Source organism: Narcine bancroftii, chromosome 5 (assembly GCF_036971445.1).
Source record: "Narcine bancroftii isolate sNarBan1 chromosome 5, sNarBan1.hap1, whole genome shotgun sequence".
Classification (NCBI taxonomy): domain Eukaryota; kingdom Metazoa; phylum Chordata; class Chondrichthyes; order Torpediniformes; family Narcinidae; genus Narcine; species Narcine bancroftii.
The window spans coordinates 3993407-4014542 of NC_091473.1; the positions used below are offsets into that span (position 1 = coordinate 3993407).

The window sequence follows — 21136 nt, forward strand, 5'->3', positions numbered from 1 at the left end:
AATGCTCACTGGTTGTGCATCCTCAATGAGGTTATTCAGCTTCTGAGACCATGATCTGGCTCAAGGCACCAGTTAGCCACATGCAGGAAAGTTGTTCTCTTACCTGAATGAATCCAACTCCATCAACTCTCAAGAAGTTCATCACCATCAAGGACAAAGCAATACATTTGATTGGCACTCCATTCAACACCCAAAACTTTTATTCTCTCAACACGTGTTTAGTGGTTACAATGTACGCCATCTACCAGGTGAGCTGCAGTTACTCAGTTAAGCCTTTCCATGAGCAGTCCTCCCAAGCCACAACTTCTACCTCAACGAGTAAAACACATAAAGTCTACAGACACCAGGATTGATGAAGGGCTCAAGCCCGAAATGTTGGTTATGTGAACTGTTTGACCTGCTGAATGATTTTACTTCTACCACCAAGAAGGACAAGGGCACCAGATGCACGGGAAGATTTTCTGGGGTAGAAAATTCCAAATGTTTATCATCATTAGAGTGAAGAAATTTCACCTCATCTTAGTCTCAAATAACCAACCCCTCATTCTCAAACCAACTTCAACTTCTCCTTGAAGGGAAGCATCCTTGCTGGCCTGAAAAATCCCTCAAACAATTTGCTAAATTTCAGTGAAATTTCCTCTGATTCGCCCAATGAGAGGCATTAAGGGAAATTGGAAGTCGATATTGATCATCAAAACGGAATACAAGTTGCTGTTCCTCCAATGTGCAAGTGGCCTCAGCTTGGCAGTACATGAGGCCATGGACAGACATGTCGGTGTGGCAGTAGGGTGTGAAATTGAAATCATTGGGCCATGGGACAGTCCTTGCTGTTGTAGCAGGCAGAAGCAATCTCCCAGTCTGATGTAGAGGAGGCCACGTCTGGAGCACCGGTTGCAGTAGATGACCTCAACATATTTGCTTCACTTGGAAGGACTGTTTGAGGCCCCAAATAGTTGGGAGGGAGGAGATGTTGTTCACCTTTACACAACTGTTCCAGTGGAAGGCTTTGTCAAGGAACATTAATTTCCTTCTCTGCTGATGCGTCTAGACTTGCGTTTACCTAACACTGAACCATGATGCCGCTGAAACCAAATTGGAATAAAGCACGGCAGATGTAAATTTTTATATAACTCTTAGTGCAGATAAAATAACAGTGTTTATTTATTTACAACATGGTAGAATACGATTCCAGACATTGAAACTCGTGCCACCCAATTAACCACCAACACCGTTCGTTTTTGAGGGCGGAAGGAAACCGGATCCCCCTGTGGAAAACCCACACAAACACAAGAAGAATGTACCTTACAGAGAGCGCAGGATGCGAACCCCAGTCCCTATCGCTGGTGCTGTAACGGCGTTGCACTAATGTACCGCCCTATAAATTGATAGAGGTGCCAGTGAGGCCCAGAAAATATCTGGGAGCTTTGGGAATAATGGGGAGAACAGTTCATGATGTTATGAGTTTAACATTTTCTTTGCTTAGATGGTGACATTATCACTGGAGTTCTTAATCGTCAACGTGATTTTGGACTCCAAAGGAATAAAGGGATATGAAAATCATCTGGGAAAGTGAAAGGAAGGCCAGTCATGATCTTATTAATTAGCCTGTGAGAAGCAGGCTGATTGCATCGAAAAGATGGAATAAAGAGACGGGAAAATTATTTTTTTTAATTGCCATTTTGTAAAATGCCAGGGATAATTGGACTTTGGTTCAGTTTGGGCCGGTGAGGGTGGAAAAATTTAAATATCATTACCAAGTGTTCTAAAATTGTGAAATATAGATTCCATCCTAACTCTATAAAATGCAATTTTTTTTTAATGGGCCAATTTTCAACTTTCTTGGGACTTTACAAAGAGATTGAGCTTGCAAGAAGCTGGCAGTCTGCGTCTAGTCTTCCAGATTTGGAGGAGGCCACATCAGTCCATCGCGTTTTACACTAACTACCAATCCCTTTCAAAACCCCAAGCTTGCATACCCCCTCCAAATACAGCACACAAAAGTGCTGGAGAAACTCAGCAGGTCATGCAGCTTGAGGCCTGGGCCTTTCATCAGGAATAATTAACTTCACTCAAGGTTCTTAAGTTATTGTTATTATTCCAGCAATGATTTTGTCACTCTGATGAGTGCATACAGGTATTTTTTTAAAATGTCCATCTCTGTCATTTCTGTGATGTTGCCAATAAGTTGTCAAGTTCATTGTCATCAGATTGCACAAGTACAGGGGCGTGGCAAGATGGCATAAGGAATAGACGTGCCTTCCAGTCCTCTCCTGACTCTTTGTTATTGTTTTGTCTATAAGTGCCCGTTGAAACCTTCTAAAAAGTTTATAAATAGATAGAGGTGTTGAACTAGTTTCTAATGGTACAACTGCTGACAAAAAGTAAAAGAAAACGGCAACAGATCGCTAAGAAATTACATTTCCCGAAGTTATCTGAGTCTACCTGTTTACAAGAAGCCAGGACTCAGCGTGGAATGGATCCAGGAGGAGAAGTGCAGGATTCGGGAACGGAGCCCCGCTCTTTACCGGTAGGGCTCTTTAAAGATGGCGCCCGGCAGCCTTTGGAACAAAGGGCTAGCCAGGCACGTGTATTTCAATCAACGCCCGCTATGAGTGCTGTCACTGAACCTTTGACAGTTGGAACAGCTGGGACGCCGCCAGCTGAAGACCTGACTTTAAAGAGACGTCCGCCGATTGATATAGCGGTGGCGCTGCGAAATGCACCACCAGTTATAAAGACTTCAATAGATCTTGATGTAATGAAGGCTCTTGATGTAATATGGGTTAAGGATAACCCTGACTATCAGTCTTCTGATATTGCTGAGGAGGTTGTGTCAGGGGTTTCTACACGTAGTCATACTGCAAGAAAAGCAGTTAAACCAAGGGAAGGAATAGAAGATCCTTTGGTTATTCAGAAACAGCAGGATCCTATTTTGCCTGAATCTATTCCAGTTGATATGCTTATCAAGAATCTTGAATTTAAGTTATCTTGTTCAATAAAAGAGATAGGTAAATCTTTAGTTTAAGTTAACACTAAGCTTAATACCTTGGTGGATATTAATACTCAACAGATGGTTGATTATGGAGCTTTTAAACTTGAAACGAATGAAAGACTTGATGTTTGTGACTAAGGTCTAGTTGAGGTACAAGATCAAATACAAGACGTAAATAAAACAATTGAAATTTTACAAATTCAGAATAAAAATTTAGCGAAAAAGGTTGATTATTTGGAGAATCAGTCTAGACGGAACAACGTAAAAATTATTGGTTTGCCAGAAGATATAGAAGGACCAGATCCAAGAAAATATTTTACCAATTGGATTCCACAAGTGTTAGGACAAGATAAGTTCCCGGAAGGTTTAATACTGGAACGTGCTCACCGAGCTTTGAGAAGAAAGCCTTTTACAGGACAGAATCCAAGACCTGTTCTGGTCCGTTGTTTAAACTATTATGATAGAGAGACAATTTTGCGTGTGGCTATTAGAAATGCGCAACAAAGTAGATCTCCTTTGATGGTCCAGAACAATCGTGTTTTTTTTTATCCGGATTTGAGTCAAGAAGTTATGTCTCAACGACATGAATTTAATCCTGTGAAAGAAGTGCTATGGAAAAAAGGATATAAAGCAACATTTAGATACCCTGCAGTATTGAAGATTTTTCAGGATGGATATCAACCAAAATTTTTTGATAACCCTAAAGAAGCTATGGACTTTGCTCAACTGTTACCAATCACGCAATTCCAGGAATGATGTAGTCCTCCACGGTCTCCAAAGAGAGTGGAGACGCAAGATGGGAATCGAATTTCAAGAAGAAATGGAAGCAATGGTGGTCGGAGTGACAAAGCTGATTAAAAAAAAATAAAAAATTTTTTCGAGAAGATTTAGATAATGATGATAGTTTAATGTGAAATGGGAGTTAGGAGAGGGAACTGGGTGGGCATTATTTTCCAGAAGTCGTCAGCTATGTGTGAGTTATCTCACACCCAATATTTTGTGGGAGTTACCGCATTGTGCGGTTCAGACAGGAGGAGGTAGTTGTAACCTCTTACCTGTTTTTTTTTCATTAATTTTTGGATTAAGGAGTGAAATTTCTTTTTATTTTTTTTAAATAATTTCCTTTTTTTTATTGTAGTTTTAAGAGGGGACAAAACAAAGGACTCTACATCACCTTTGTTGACCTCACCAAAGCCTTCGACACCGTGAGCAGGAAAGGGCTTTGGCAAATACTAGAGCGCATCGGATGTCCCCCAAAGTTCCTCAACATGATTATCCAACTGCATGAAAACCAACAAGGTCGGATCAGATACAGCAATGAGCTCTCTCTACCCTTCTCCATTAACAATGGCGTGAAGCAAGGCTGTGTTCTCGCACCAACCCTCTTTTCAATCTTCTTCAGCATGATGCTGAACCAAGCCATGAAAGACCCCAACAATGAAGACGCTGTTTACATCCGGTACCACACGGATGGCAGTCTCTTCAATCTGAGGCGCCTGCAAGCTCACACCAAGACACAAGAGAAACTTGTCCGTGAACTACTCTTTGCAGATGATGCCGCTTTAGTTGCCCATTCAGAGCCAGCTCTTCAGCGCTTGACGTCCTGCTTTGCGGAAACTGCCAAAGTGTTTGGCCTGGAAGTCAGCCTGAAGAAAACTGAGGTCCTCCATCAGCCAGCTCCCCACCATGACTACCAGCCCCCCCACATCTCCATCGGGCACACAAAACTCAAAACGGTCAACCAGTTTACCTATCTCGGCTGCACCATTTCATCAAATGCAAGGATCGACAATGAGATAGACAACAGACTCACCAAGGCAAATAGCACCTTTGGAAGACTACACAAAAGAGTCTGGAAAAACAACCAACTGAAAAACCTCACAAAGATAAGCGTATACAGAGCCGTTGTCATACCCACGCTCCTGTTCGGCTCCGAATCATGGGTCCTCTACCGGCATCACCTACGGCTCCTAGAACGCTTCCACCAGCGTTGTCTCCCCTCCATCCTCAACATCCATTGGAGCGCTTTCATCCCTAACGTCGAAGTACTCGAGATGGCAGAGGTCGACAGCATCGAGTCCACGCTGCTGAAGATCCAGCTGCGCTGGGTGGGTCACATCTCCAGAATGGAGGACCATCGCCTTCCCAAGATCGTGTTATATGGCGAGCTCTCCATTGGCCACCGTGACTGAGGTGCACCAAAGAAAAGGTACAAGGACTGCCTAAAGTAATCTCTTGGTGCCTGCCACATTGACCACCGCCAGTGGGCTGATATCGCCTCAAACCGTGCATCTTGGCGCCTCACAGTTTGGCGGGCAGCAACCTCCTTTGAAGAAGACCACAGAGCCCACCTCACTGACAAAAGGCAAAGGAGGAAAAACCCAACACCCAACCCCAACCAACCAATTTTCCCCTGCAGCCTCTGCAACCGTGTCTGCCTGTCCCGCTTCGGACTTGTCAGCCACAAACGAGCCTGCAGCTGACGTGGACTTTTACCCCCTCCATAAATCTTCGTCTGTGAAGCCAAGCCAAAGAAGAAGGGGAGGGAGTCTTTTTTTTCTTGTTTTTTTTTTCTTTTTTTTTTTCTCTTTTTTTTCTTGTTGTGTTTTTGTAAGAAACGTCTAAATTAAAGTTTGCTTCTCTTAATGTCCAGGGTTTAAATAATCATATTAAGCATAAGAAAGTACTTGCTTACTTAAAAAAATTAAAAGTTGATGTGGCTTTTTTGCAGGAAACTCATTTAACAGATAAGGAACATTTGAAACTTAAACGTGAATGGGTTGGACAAGTTTTTTTATTCTTCATTTAATTCAAAGGCAAAAGGAGTGGCAATTTTGGTGCACAAGAATCTACCATTTCAGTTACAGAATGAAGAGAAAAATGGTGGAAGATTATTAAAACTGAATTGTACAATCTTTAACAAGGCTTGGACTTTGCTTGATGTTTATGCTCCAAATGTTGAGGATACAGCTTTTGTTGTGTATATGTCTTTATTACTTGGACAAGCAAATTCTAATGTGACGATTGGGGGAGATTTAAATGTGGTATTGGAGCCTTTATTGGACAAGTATCCAAGAGCAATTAAGAAATCTAAAATGGCAGTACAAGTGACTAACATGATGACAGATTTGAATTTAGTTGATATTTGGCGAAGATTTAATCCTACAGAGAAAGATTTTTCTTTTTATTCTTCACGCCATAATTCTTCTTCAAGAATAGATTATTTTTTTAATTTCAACACATTTGCAGGATAGGGTTATATCTGTGGATTATAAGGCAAGGTTGGTTTCAGACCATTCATTACTATTATTAGAATATCAGAGTTCACAAGATGTTCAGAGAACTCCAAGATGGAGATTTAATACTATGTTATTACAAAAAACAGAATTTATTAGTTATTTAAGAAAACAAATTGAGGTTTTTATTAGTAATAATATTAATTCTGTTTCTAGTCATTTTGTTTTATGGGATGCAATGAAAGCTTTCTTATGAGGTCAAATTATTAGTTATGCTTCTAAAGTAAAGAAAGAGAGAATCAGAGAGATTGAAGATTTAGAGAAAAAGATAACTGTTACTGAAAAAGAATTTCAAAAAAATGCTACCGAAATGCAAAAGAATCAGTTAACTAATTTAAAATTTAAATATAATGAATTACAAACATATCGGTTTGAATGTTTAATGAATCGAACTAAACATAAGTTTTATGAATGGGGTGAGAAAGCTCATAAAGTTTTCTCATGGCAGTTATAAAAGGAACAATTATCTAGGATTATACCAGCAATTAGAAAGAAATCGGGTATTACTTTTAGACAAAAGAAATTAATGAGGAATTTTGTAATTTTTATAAAAAATTATATACTTCTGAATGTAAAGATGTAACTGAAGATGCAATAGATTCTTTTTTGAAAAATATTAAATTGCCACAACTGATTCAAGAAGATAGACAAAAGTTGGATAAATCTTTTACAGAAAATGAAATTGAAATGGCGATAAGAGATATGCCAAATGGAAAGATGGGTTTTCTATAGAGTTTTATAAAACTCAAATGAATTATCCAATAGTGGTTTCGTTGAATGCAGAAAAGGCTTTTGATAGAGTGGAATGGAAGTTTTTATTTAAAGTACTTGAGAAATTTTATTTTGGTTCCTCGTTTATTGGATTGATAAAGGCTTTATATAATAGTCCGAAGGTTAGAGTTGCTACCAATGGGCAGATTTCAGAATCTTTTGATTTAACAAGGTCTACTAGACAAGGATATCCATTGTCACCTGCTTTATTTGCCATAGTTATTGAACCTTTGGCACAATTAATACGTCAAAATGAAAATGTTAAGGGTATGAGAGTTTTGAATGAGGAATATGAGATTAATTTATTTGCTGATGATGTCTTATTATATTTGGTGGATCCGGGTATTTCTTCACCAGCAATTCAAGAATCTTTAGAAAATTATGGTCAATTATCTGGTTATAAGGTAAATTGGGCTAAAAGTGAAATTTTGTCAATTTGTAAAGATGATTATTCAATATATAAAAATATTATAAATTTGAAGTGGACTAAACAAATTAAATATTTAGGAATTAATGTTAATACAGAATTTCAAGATTTATATTCAATTAATTACCTTCCTTTAATAAAAAGGATTAAATTAGACTTGATTAGGTGGAAGGATTTACCTTTAGGTTTATTGGGGAGGATTAATACTATAAAAATGAATATTTTTTCCTTCGATACAATATTTGTTTCAATCAATTCCTTATTTAAAAAAATAAGTTTTTTTAAAGGATTTATATAAAGCAGCTAGAGACTTCTTATGGAAAGGAAAATTTCCGAGGGTAGCAATGAGAAAGTTGATGTGGGATTTTCAATTTGGAGGTTTGAGATTACCGAATTTTCAACATTATTATGAGGCAGCTCAATTTAAATTTCTTAGTGCATTAATGAATATGGAGGATCCACCTAGTTGGGCAAAGATAGAAATGGCAGTTATTTTAGAAAAATTTCCACATGAGTTTTTGTTTCGATGGAATAAAAATTTATTACGAACTTATGATGTACCAATATTGAAACATTTATTGAATTTATGGACAAGTAAACTTAATAAATTGGGGCTTAAAAATAAATGGTCTGGGCGATTGCCATTATATAATAATCAACTTGTTCCTTTTACAGTCTCCAATATCACTTTGAAACAATGGGAAAGGAAAGGAATAAAAAATTTATCAGGTTCTTTTTTTGAAGGATGTTTTTGTTCTTTTGAGGAATTACAAAGGAAATTTGGTATTAGTGGAAATTCTGTATTTGTGTATTATCATTTAAGATCATTTGTAAAACAGATATGTGGCCGACATATGATTTTATTGCCTGAAACTAGTTTTGAGAAATATGTACTTTCCATACCAAAAAAGGGGTATATATCTGATTTGTATTGTATTTTACAAGAGAATGAAAGCAAGACAGATTGGGATAAAGATAAGTTGAAATGGGAAAAAGATTTAGGTTCTATAATAGCTGAAGAAGCCTGGATGGAAATTTGTCAGAATAGTATTCGGAAATTGATCAATGCTAGATTAGCGATGATTAATTATAATTTTATACATCAATTATATTTAACACCAGAGAAATTAAAAAAATTTGGTCTTAGTAAGTCAGATTGTTGTTTTCATTGTGATCACACGGCCAATACTTTTTTACATACTGTTTGGTTTTGTGATCGATTACAACAGTTTTGGAAAGATATTCAATCTATATTTAATAGTTTATAATATATTTATGTTGTATTAGATCCTGATATATTTTTATTAGGGAATATGCAAGCATTAATTGACTTAGGCTTAAATGATTATCAGATTTCTTTTATCTATTTAGCCTTAGCGGTGGCCAAGAAATGTATAGTGCTTACTTGGAAAGACAGAAATATATTAACCTTAGATAGGTGGTATTTAGAGATGAAGTCTTGTTTAATTATGGAAAAGATATCTTTTTCAATTCAAGATAAGATGTCTTTTTATAAGCTGAAGTGGACTCCATTTGTTAAGTACATGCAATTAAGTTTGACTTAAATATGTTTTATGTGTGATATTTTAGATTTGATAACTTTTTTATTAGTATTTTTGCTTGTTATTTTTTTTTGTTTGTGAGTTTTTTTATATATATAATATTATTAACTTGATTAATTCTTCACTCTTTATTTTGGGGGGGGAAGGGTGGTTTTTTTTATATATATAGATTTTTTTTAGTGGCCGTATATATGGGGGGGGGGGGTTAGACTGATTTAAGTTAGGTCATTAATGCTGTGTTGTAATAATTACTTTATTTTTATTTTTCTTTAAATGTAATTTTTTTGTTTTATTCATGTGATAAAATCTTTAAATAAAGTTTTAACAAAAAAGATTGCACAAGTACAACACGACGATGCAGCATTCTCCAGTCCACCATGCAAATCACGCAGACACACAACCAGATATAAATGTACGTGCAGACAAGCAATTTCTAGACAGGACAAGTATTCAAATGTACAAATAAATAAATATTGTTTCATGAATATGACAGTCCCAGATGGTTAATGTGAGCAGTTCCTTTGTTTGTTCAGTCCTGAGGTGGGCCAGTGCTCGACGTTCTGCTACTGACACAGATAGACTGTGGTCTTTCTGTTAAAACCATAAGGGTGGCAGAGAGGATCACTGGAGTCTCCCTCCCACCCATCAACTTGATCTACTGGGATCGTTGTCTGAAAGGGGTGCGCAAAATCACTGAGGATCCCTTCCACCCTGCACACTATGTCTTTCAGCTGCTCCCATTGGGGAAGAGATGCAGGAGTATCAAAGCCAGCACCACCAGGCTGAGGAACGGGTTCCTCCCACGGGCAGTGAGAATGCTGAACGACCAAAGGAACTGCTCACCCTAACCAGCCAAGACTTTCCTTTGTACAAAACAATATGTATTTATTTATTTCTATAGATGAAAAACTTGTCCTACCAATGTATTGTTTGTCTGCATGTCTGATATGGATCACAAGACAACCTTGCAAATTATAGATGATGACATCTCCCTTCTGGACAACTGAACGCCTTTGATGAGAAGAACAAGATGATGCCAAAGAAAGCTCTGTGTCCCCCTGAACAGGCCCCCTGCATAGCTGCCTCCAGATGAGAAGAACCCTTTCTAAGGTGAGCCTACTCAAAGTGGTGGGACCAGACAACAGACCTGGTCAGGTACTGAAGGACTGCACAGACCAATTGACGGAGGTTTTCATGGACATCATTGCAGCAGACCATCACTTCTACAGGGTTCAAGACAGCCACCATCATCCTGGTACTCGAGAGGGCGTCAATAACAGGCCTCAATGACTACCTCCCTGTGGCACTGACCTCCACCATGATGAAATGCTTCGAGTGTCTGGAGATGAATCCCTGATTAATCACAGAGCGCCAATGGCATAGGGATAACTTAAGGTGGTATGTGAGTGGAAATAAAAAAGTTTTGAAAACCACTGGTTTAATACGTCCTCACTGGGACTCTTCACCTTTCTAATGTACAAGATGCTGGAGAAACGTAAATGATATTTAGTGGCACGTACACACACTAAGGCAAATCTAATGACTGGACTGTAAAGGGTGAGCAAAAAAGACATGAAACCTGTGTTTAACAATTCATGCTGAGGATGAATCTGTGCTGGAGATATCACATGCTGACCCAATTCCTCTGATCCACTCTTATGATCCTGTGGATCCAGAATGCTGAACGACCAAAGGAACTGCCTACACTAACCATCTGAGACCCTCATGTGTACGAAACAAAATTTATTTATTATTTTTATAGATTAAATACTTGTCCTGCATATGTATTATTTGTCTGTATGTGTGTCATGCCTGGTTGTGTGTTTGCATGTTTTGCACCGAGGACCAGAGAACACTGTTTTGTCAGGTTGTAATCAGATGACAATAAATTGACGTGACTGTGGATTGACCTCTGATCCATTTCTCTGCAGCGACCATACTACACTGTGATGCTGCCAGCCAGGACGCTCCCAATAGAGCTCCTGTAGAAGATTGCTAAGCCATTACCATGTTGTTATGTGGTGTTTTCACCCTTTGTTGACGAGAAGCAGCTGATGTGCTTGACATCCAGTGAAGACTCATCATAATTGTGCTTTCCCACTGTCAGATCTTAACTTGTACTCTCTCCCTCTGCTTCTTTCAGCTGGAGAACTTGGTTTACTTCAATCGCCTAAAAATTTCCAAGATCGTAATCAGTGATTTTCACCTGGCAAAGTTGGAGAATGGACTGATCAAGGAACCTTGTGGTACACCTGAGTATCTAGGTGAGACCCGACAGATAAAGGTGTGTCAGATTTTAAATAAAAGAGAACTACATATATGCGACACCGTTCATGTCAAATTCAAGACTTTTTAAAGCATCTTAGAATCATTTAAATAATTTTTAATGTGTGCTTACTTACCATAGAATGATAGAACATTACAGCACTGAAAACGGGCCTTTCAACCAAACTATAATTCTGCCTAATACCACTGACCTGCATCCACTCCATAGCCCTCCATACCCTCCCATCAATGTACCTTTCCAAATTCTTCTTAAATATTAAAATTGATCCTCCATTCACCAGCTCAGCTGGCAGCTCGTTCCACACCACCACTTCTCACTGTGTGAAGAAGTTTCCACTAAATTTTTCCCCTTTCAACCTTAATCCATGTCCTCTGGTTTGTGTCTCATCTACCCTCACTGGAACTACCTATATTTTCTCTGTCCATACTCCTCATAATTTTAAATACCTCTACTAAATCTCCCCTCATTCTTCTACGTTCCAGGGAATCAAGTCCAAACCTGTTCAACCTTTCCTGTAACTCAGTTCCTGAAGTCTTGGCAACATCCTAGTAAATGTTCTCTGTATTCTTTCAATCTTATTGATATCTTTCCTGTAGTTAGGTGACCAAAACTGCACAATACTCCAAATTTGGCCTCATCAATGTCTTGTACAACTTTATCATATCGTCCCCAGTCCTGTACTCAGTACTTTGATTTATGAAAGGCAATATGCCAAAAGCTCTCTTTACAACCCAAGGGAATGATGTATCTGTATTCCCGGAACCCACCGTGCTACCGCACTTCTCAGTGCCCTACCATTGTCCGTGTATGTCCTACCTTGGTTTGTCCTTTCAAAATGCAACACCTCACACTTGCCTGCATTAAATTCCATCTGCCATTTTTCAGCCTAATTTTCCAGTTTTGTAAACTTTGAAAACCTTCCTCACTGTTGACACTGCCTCCAATCTTCGTGTCATCTGCAAACTTGCTGATCTAATTTGCCATTTTTTCATCCAGATCATTGATCTAAAGGAAAGTCAACATTGGTCCCAGCACCGATCCTTGAGGCACACCACTAGTCACAGGTCTCCAGTCTGAAAAGCAATTATCCACCACTACTCTCTGGCTTCTCCCGTACAGCTAATATCAATAATAACACCTAGCCAATAGTGAGATTATAACCAGATAGTGATGTTGGTTGAGGGATGCACTGACCAGGACCAGTAGTCATTCTCCTGCTCTTTAAACAATTCCATGGAATCTTTCTCATCAGCCTGAGATGTAGGGCTGCTGCCACACCATTGACAGAGACCTGCATTCAACCCTCACCTTGGGTGTTGTCTGTCTGCTGTTTGAATGTTCTCCCTATGATGGAGAGAGAACTCAAGGACATGGGTTAAGGGTGAAAGGGAAAATGTTTAAAGGGAACTTTCAGGCACACCTCTTCACTCCAAGAGTGGTGGGAGTGTGGAACAAGCTGCCAGCTGAAGTAACGAATGTGGGCAATTTTGACATTGGCGAAAAATTTGGATGGGAGAGGTCTGGGTGCAGGTCAATGGGACTAGGAAGAATAATAGTTCAGCACAGACAAGGTGGGCTGAAGAGCCCGTTTCTATGCTGTAGTGTAGATTTCTTCCAAGTGCTAACCATATGCTGGTTGGCAGGTTAACTAGCCACTGTAAGTAGCCTTTAACACCTCAAAAAGTGATAGTGCCTGGAGGCATTAAAGAGAATGAGGGGTGATTAAGAACATGAATTTTTTTTAAGATATACAGCACGGTAACAAACCCTTTTGGCCCATAAGCCTGTGCTGCCCCAATTACACCCAATTGACCTCCAACAACATTACATTTTGAACGGTGGGAGGAAACCAGAGCACCTAAAGGAAACCTACGCAGATGCAGGGAGAACGCACGAACTCCTTGCAGACAGCGCCGGATTCGAGCCCTGGTTGCTGGCGCTGTAACAGCATTGCGCTAATCGCTCTGCTAACCGTGCCGCCCATAATGTTAGCTGAGGGTAAATGGGTAGTTGGTTGATGGTCAGGAAATACTTGTTGAACCAAATGGCTTTGTTTACATGTTGAATTTCTCCCCAACTCCTTGAGTCTAGTGGTAAGATCTCTATCCAATTCCACAGCCTTCTGAAGAGTCAGCCTAGATCCTCAATTACATCAAAGGATATTTCTGGGAAAGATCTACATTCTGTGCATCGACTCTGATTTGCAGCTGCATTGAGGGGTTAATTGTCACCCACTGTGCTCCAGAATGATGATGTGCAGTAATACGAAATCGCATGTAATGGTCTTTGCGTAGCCATTAATTCCCTCCTGATTAATTAAATCAGGAATACCAAAGGATGAGACTGCATTTGCAGAAAATGTTGGAAATACTCAAAAGGTCAGGCAATATCTGTGGAGAAAAATGTAGAGCTATCATTTTAATAACTACCTTTCATAATGTCATAGAATCAGAAGTGTTGCCACACTGACTTTTGACTTGATATCCATCAGTCTCCTTCCCGTGATCTCAAATCTCTCATCCTTAATCCCTGCTCTCCTCAATCTCTTACCCATTGCAAGCTTCCCTCGACCACTCTTTATGCTCACAACCCTCCCCACCTGCCATGATTTCCTTCAAGATTCCAGATTCTTTTATTGTCATGTAATGAAACATAAAATTGTAATATTACACAAAATTTCCTTTAGTCTGCCTTAAGCAGCACAGTTTGGCCATCAGAAAGAAATTGCCTGGTACCCCTTCATAAATAAATAAACTTTTAAACATACAGCACAGGAACAGGCCATTTCAGCCCGTGAGCCCATGCCGTCCAATTACACCCAATTAATCTACAACTCCCTGTACGTTGGAGGAAACTGGAGCCCCTGGGGGAAACCCATGCAGACAGAGGGAGAACATACAAACTCCTCACAGTCTGGTGTGAGTCCTTTGACCGCAATCGCCAGCAGCTGTGGGATCCTCGCCTGAAGTCACCAAAAGTCACCTGTCTGTTCTTCAGCCTCAGTGCCCCTTAGTAGACCGCTGCTGTGGTCACCATCCCATAGGGTTTTCTCCTCCGCTTATTCTTCTTAAATGGGGTGGGGGGTGGGGAGTCTCCTGTTTTCTGGTGCCCTGCCCCAGTCCTCTGCTTTCCTGAAGTCTGGAACCATTTTCCAAGCACAGGCGCTGCCACCCTGGGCCCAGACCCTGCGGTCTCAGGGTTTTAAAATTAACCACCATTGGCTCCTTTAACAGGCTGTTTAAAGCCTGCAGGGAACTATCACCAGTTGGTCTGGATGGTAGAACCCTGCAGAGGAATGCGATGTCTTCTCTCTCCGCGGGGCTGCACCAGCAGCTGGACTGCCATTACAGGAGCCACTGCCTTTCCTTTTTTTCCCTCCTTCTTTTCTGTTCCAGGCTTCACTGCTCATTCAAAGTGACAGTGGCAAATAAATAAATAAACATTGTAAGTGGACGCATCATGCCACCCCTTTGAAAGAGCTAGACAATGATAAAGCCCCACACATATTTTCAAAGATGTCTAGGTAACCATTTTCTCTTCAAGAGTTGCTATCGAATCTGCTTCTACCATCCTATCAGGACATGATTTTCACCAATTGACGCCAATTCAGCTGTGTCATTCCTGGTTCTTCTGCCCATCTTCTGGATGCCAACTCTGCTACCCCTTCCCCCCACCCCCACCCCCTCAAGACGATTCCTCCCTTTTTGAGAATTGTAAAATCCTGGAATCGTTACAGCACGGAAGGAGGCCGATTGGCCCATTGAGTTGGCGCTGTCTCTGAGTAGAGCAATCCTGTCAGCACCATTCTCCCGCTTTCTCCCCTCCGTCTTGCAAATTACTTTCCATCTAGTGCCTGTGTGCACAGAAACAACACATTAACTGTGCTGGTGAATCATGTCATTTGTCACAGCTGGTGTGATGGTTTAAATATTTTTATCCTTGCTTTAGGTTTTTTTTGCTGTTAGAACAAAAACCTTTTAGTGGCCATTTGCAGAACTTGGGAACATTAACTATAGGAACAGAATTTTATGGAATAGGTGCCTATTTTGAGACAAGGTTGCCTTGTCGTGAACAAGCTTATCAGTTCTGCTGCCTACCTCTTTCCCCATGATCCTCTCAATCTCCTTTCCACTGCCCTTTTGAAAGTCCAAATTGATTCTCTTTTCACCACAGGCAGTGACTTCCAGATCATCGTCACTTTCTTCCACTAGGGCAGCACGTTTACAGCGCCACCGATCGGGACCGGGTTCGAATCCCATGCTGTCTGTGAGGAGTATGTGCATTCTCTCCATGTCTGCGTGGGTTTACCCCAGGGGCTCCAGTTTACTCCCACTGTTCGAAACGTAGCGAGGGTGTAGGTTAATTGGGTATAAATTGGGTGGTAAGGGCTTGTGGGCTGAAATGGCCTGTTCCTGTGCTGCATGTCTAAATTTTTAAAAAAATTAACATTTAGTACACTCTGTCTAAATCTAAACCTTAAAGCTTGCAACTCCTAGTTCTTGAACCTTCTGCTAATGGAAATGGCTTCTCTACGCTTACCCCATACAAACCTATCTATGTACTCCATCCAGAAAACCATTCATAATGTTGATCCCTTAATTCTTTTATCAACTTGCTGCATCAAAGGTCACAACTCCTGGAGAGTGCTTTGTTAAGTAAAGGCTCCTGAACACATCCAAATGAGAGGATACTTTATTCCAAATAGCTGAGAGTTGGATGATTGCCTGTTTTGTCTCTATTTTCAGCTCCAGAGGTCGTTGGACGGCAGAAATATGGACGGCCAGTTGACTGCTGGGCTATCGGAGTGATAATGTACATACTGTACGTACTAAATCATTTAGGCTCACGATTAAGAGAGGGATTGAGAAAGTTATTTTGTCTTCTTTTAATATTGCGGCATATAAAATTTGTGAGAAAATAGTTATACTGAAATACCAATTCTCATTCTGATTTTGTCTCCCAACATTCCCACCCATTGGTTCCACCTTATTTTAAATATAGTATATTCGCAGGATACCCAGCGTTGCCTGGGTATAAAAAAACCCACTCTTTTGTTGACTACATGGTTGAAAAAAAATACCCAAACATGGTAATTCTGCATAAATATATTTTTCTGTTTCCCACTGCCTGCTTCTTGCATGCCTGGAAGCATCAACAGTGAGGCGAAACTGATGTTCCTCTGTTGTCTCTTGCTTTCTCCTTTGTCGAACTCTACGGGCTTGTGAAGCGCTTCTGCCAATGTTTCTTCACTTTTTTAGGACCAGATTGAAGAGGTTTGGCCACTTGTTTTTATTCTGAATGTACATTTATGCACAGCACTGTAATTCATTGAGGTGTCCCTGATGCAAGTTCAATTTTTTTTTGAACTTGCATATGACCTGACAGGTTAAATTCAATGCGGTTATGACATTAAACATTGAATGTTACCACAATTATCGTAAATGTTAATGCAAGTTAGTGCTAGTAAAAACTTGTACAATAAACAGTAATGCGTGTTAGTGCAAGCTGGTCAAAAAAACATTTTTGAACTTCATATGACCTTAAAGGTTAAATTCAATGTGGTCATGACATTCAGCATCAAATGTTACCCCTACTGAACCTCCTTGCACATTTCTAGAGTGCTCCATATTGATAGCATGGAGTACAGACAAACAAACAGACCTTTTAAAAAAACCCAAAAGCAATATATATTTGATGTTGTATCTGTATAAAAACTGAAGTAGGCCACATTTGGATCCTTATGCGCAGTTCAGGTCAGCATGCTATGGAAGTATGTGGAGGCCTTGGCCAGGTTCACCAGTGTGTTGCCTTGGCTGGAGTGTAAGAGCAGTGAGCAGATGTTAGGCCAACTTGCATTGTTTTTTTTGTCTGGAACATCGGAGGATGAGGAGTGACCTGGTGGAAGTGTATAAATTGATCAGCAGATTCGACAAAGTGGTATGAGACTTTTTTCCCTCCAGGGTGGAAATATCAAATACTTAAGGCAGAGGTTTAAGGTGAGAAGTTTAAAGGAGATTTATGAGCAAGTTGTTTTTTTACACAGATTTTACACAGCCTGGAATGTACTGCAAAAGGGACATAACAGAAGCTTATACAATAACAATGTCTGAGAGGCATTTAGACAGGAGGGAAATGGAGGAGTGCATGAGCGGGCAAATGGGATTATTTTAGATTGGCATCATGGCAGGAACAAACATTCTGGACCAAAGTGTGTGTTCCTTTGCTGTCCTGTTCGAAGTTCAATTTGACAGATCAAACAAAGAGAACTTCCAAAAGTAGCGCAGTGGCACAGGTTCCAAAGATCCAGCTTCATTCCAACCGCAGGAGCTGTCCGTGCAGAGTTTGAACATTTCCCCTCTGACTGGGGAAACTGATAGGTGCTTCAGTTTGCTTCCGCATCTATGTGGGTGGCGAGGTTAATTGGCCAGTGTAAATTGTCCCCAGTATTGGTAGATGGTAGAATTGTTGGAAATGGTGGGGGAGGGGGGAGGGATGTGAGAAATATTGGTGGGGAAATTGCATTGTTGAGTAGGCAGGCTATTGACTCAAAGGCCAAAATGGCTTCCTACTATGTCATTTGGAAAACTAGGCAGAAAGTTTTAACCCAACACATCATAATAGAGGGTGTTGAAGATGGAATGGGCTAGCAGATGGGGGGGTGTTAAGAGTTTTGGGAAAAGAGTTCCCAGGGAAAGAGTATGGCTGTGGGTAACATTTTAAACCAGGTAGTTGTGGGTGGAGAATTCTGATGATGTGAAATGTAGAAAAATAAAGAGAAAGGATTAGGCAATAGTTCAGAAAACTGTGGTAAACCACTGAATGTATGTATATATTTATCTGTCTGGGTTCGCCCATTGGTCGACTGTACCTGTGGCTCCTCCCATAGGCTCCTGAATAAAGGTGACTATTCCACAGCCCCCTCTCCAGTGCAGGACAGTCGAACAGCATGGATGGGCCTTTGTTCTATAGCAAATAAAAGCCTGTAGCAAGGTCCCTACAGCTGCAGCTAGGTTATAGCACTTGGTTATAGCCCTAAGGCTGTAGCTCGAATCCAAAGGAGAAGAAAGACCCACCCACCCACCCACCCCACCCACCCCCACACACACACACACACACACACACACACACACCAGTTGAGTGTATTCGACACTGAGTTTTATAGTCAGCTCAGCTGCGTCACCACCGGGGCTTGGTTTGAGCAGGCCGGCTGCCGATTGGTTACCTCGGATGCCCGGGCCCCGATTGGGCCCCCTATGATCCACCGGCAGTGATTGGCCAGTTTCACCGCTCTGCCGATGGCCTATGGAAATGAGCGATTCAGCCCACACAATGCATTGCCAGTCGCCGCATTTGACAGCCATTTCCCGTTCGGCCCAAGGTGTGGGCCGCAATCCGCTACAAGCCTATTGATTAGTTTAACTTCAGTCTTTTGGCGTCATTGATGGTGCGTAAAGTAGCAAAATAAGTACTGATATCTAAAGTCAGAAGGGGACTGAGCATACACCAGTTCGAATCAGGATAAGGAAAAATGGTTAAAAAAATTTGGTGGCTCTTTTAGCAAAGTAAAAATGATTCAACAAATTGTTATGAATGTGTACAATCATGACAGAGATATAGCTCCAAAAGAAACTTGAGGCTGAAAATTAAACAGCTCAAGATACAGTAAACCCCTTATAATCCAGAATTCAAGCATCCAGAATCCTCAAGCAACCGGCAAAAAATAAATAAAATCGAAGAAAATAAATAAATACATATGTTTATCTTTATTGGTACAGTATATTATTATTAGTAAGGGTTTCTCTGTAAACTTGCTGATAATATTAGATCAAAGGGAAAGACGTAATATTGTTGAAAAAAGCAATGTATTAGGACTGGGGAAAAAATGGGAATTCAGCAAAGATCTCATGTGTAGGTAAGGAAAGGGAAAGTAGAATACAATAATTGACCAATAAATGTTTGATTTAAAAAATGGCATTGCACATAGTTGCAGTGGCCATCCCAAATATATATATTTTTTAATTGTGTTAATTTTTTGATCATTATTTTGTGTTTTTGTGTGGTCTGGAGAAATACTGTTTTGACAGGTTTTAGACGTGCAATCAGATGACAATGAACTTGAAAGAAGTTAACAGGGATAAAGATTAGAACTGAGTTAACAGGAAAGTTTGCAGTTGCTGTGAATGTAGTGCAATATACAAACGTGTAGGAGAAACTCAGCAGGTTATGTAGCATCCATAGGCAGTAAAAGAAAACCCGATGAAAGGCTCAGGCCTGAAACATTGATTCCCCTTTACATCCTATAAATGCAGTGTGGCCTGCTGGGTTTATCCAGCACTTTTGTGTACTGAAAGTTTAGAACTGAGACAGGAGAAATTGTATTGGGGATAGAAGGACATTTTATTGGGGACAGAAGGACATTTTATCGGGGATGTAAGGACATTTTATCGGGGATGTAAGGACATTTTATCGGGGATGTAAGTAAAATGATATAAGGGAAAGAGACTTTAAACAAGTATTTTTGTCTGTCTCACAAAACCGCTCAGCATTAGTGAAGAACAACAGCTCTAGTGTGTGAGGAGCTGAAATTAATAATTATTCCTGAAAAAAATTCATTGGAGAAATGAATGGTCCTGAAAGTTTATACATCATCCTCGATACCCAGGTTTCTGAAAGCAGGGGCTCGGGTGATTGTGGGTGCAGTGACCATTATTTTCCAGGAATCCATAAATTTTGTTAACATTTTAAAGGTGGTAACTGTTTTTACACAAGGAGAGAAGGAATGAACTACAGATCAGCTAGCCTATGATCAGTTGTAGAGGGAACATTCAAATCTTATTAAGGAAGTGGTAAGAGTCCTTGGAACATAAAAATAGGATTGGGAAATGAAATGAAATCTAATCAAATTTGTCCAATGTTATATAGCTTTTGAGGTTATGATCAGCAGAATAGATAATGTGATGTATTTGGACTTCAAAAAAAGTTTTCAATAAGAATCCAAGAAGTTTATGTACCAGTGTGCATTGAAGATGGGATAATGCACGTTCCTGCGTGTCAACAACTGCAGGATCTGTCCTCACTTCCATGATGAAGGCTCACCAGCGAATTCAAGAAAATTTGGGATACCACCCAAGATTCTCAAAAACATTCCACAGATGTACCACGGAGAGCATTCTGGCTGGTTGCATCATTGTCTGGTACGGAGGTGCCAATGCACAGGACAAGAAAAAACTCCAGAGGGCTGCAACATCACAGGCACCAGTCTTCATTCCATCGAGGACACCTACAAGAGGCGGTGTCTTAACAAAGCAGCCTCTATCCCCACCACCCAGGCCATGCCCTCTTCTCTCTGTTACCATCGGGGGAAAAGGTACAGGAGCCTAAAGGCAGAAGGGCAGCTTCTTCCCCGCTGCCAACAGATTCCTGAATGATCAATGAACCACAGACACTGCCTCACTTTGACTTTTTCTTGCCCTATTTTTATTTATTGCTGTAAGGCAGTTTATATGAATGTTTACACGGTGATGCTAGCGCAAAACACCGAATTTCATGACATGTTCTCGACAATAAAGTCTCATTCTGATTCTGATGCACAGAGGTCGAAAATAAACTTGTTTTTGGGTTGTAAAAGGGGTCAGTGACACACCCACCTGACCAGTCAGATGGGGCTTCAGTTTAGATTCAAGCCTGGCAATTCCTCATTATTACACACATCTGTATGTGTGGATTAAATGAAGCTCCTTGAAGTGGAACCAAATGAATTACTGATTTCACTCCAGCCACTGATTCTCCTAACTTTAAAAT

The 21136-nt window shown here is 40.3% G+C and overlaps 1 protein-coding gene across 1 annotated transcript in view; it reads left to right on the top strand.

Moving 5' to 3' along the window:
• camkva (CaM kinase-like vesicle-associated a) overlaps positions 1-21136 on the top strand; it is a 174971-nt gene that overhangs the window by 137774 nt on the left and 16061 nt on the right. The window contains exons 6-7 of the mRNA XM_069936246.1: positions 11192-11312; positions 16081-16156. Of these exons, the coding sequence (XP_069792347.1) occupies positions 11192-11312; positions 16081-16156 (197 nt within the window). The remainder of the gene's footprint in view (positions 1-11191; positions 11313-16080; positions 16157-21136) is intronic.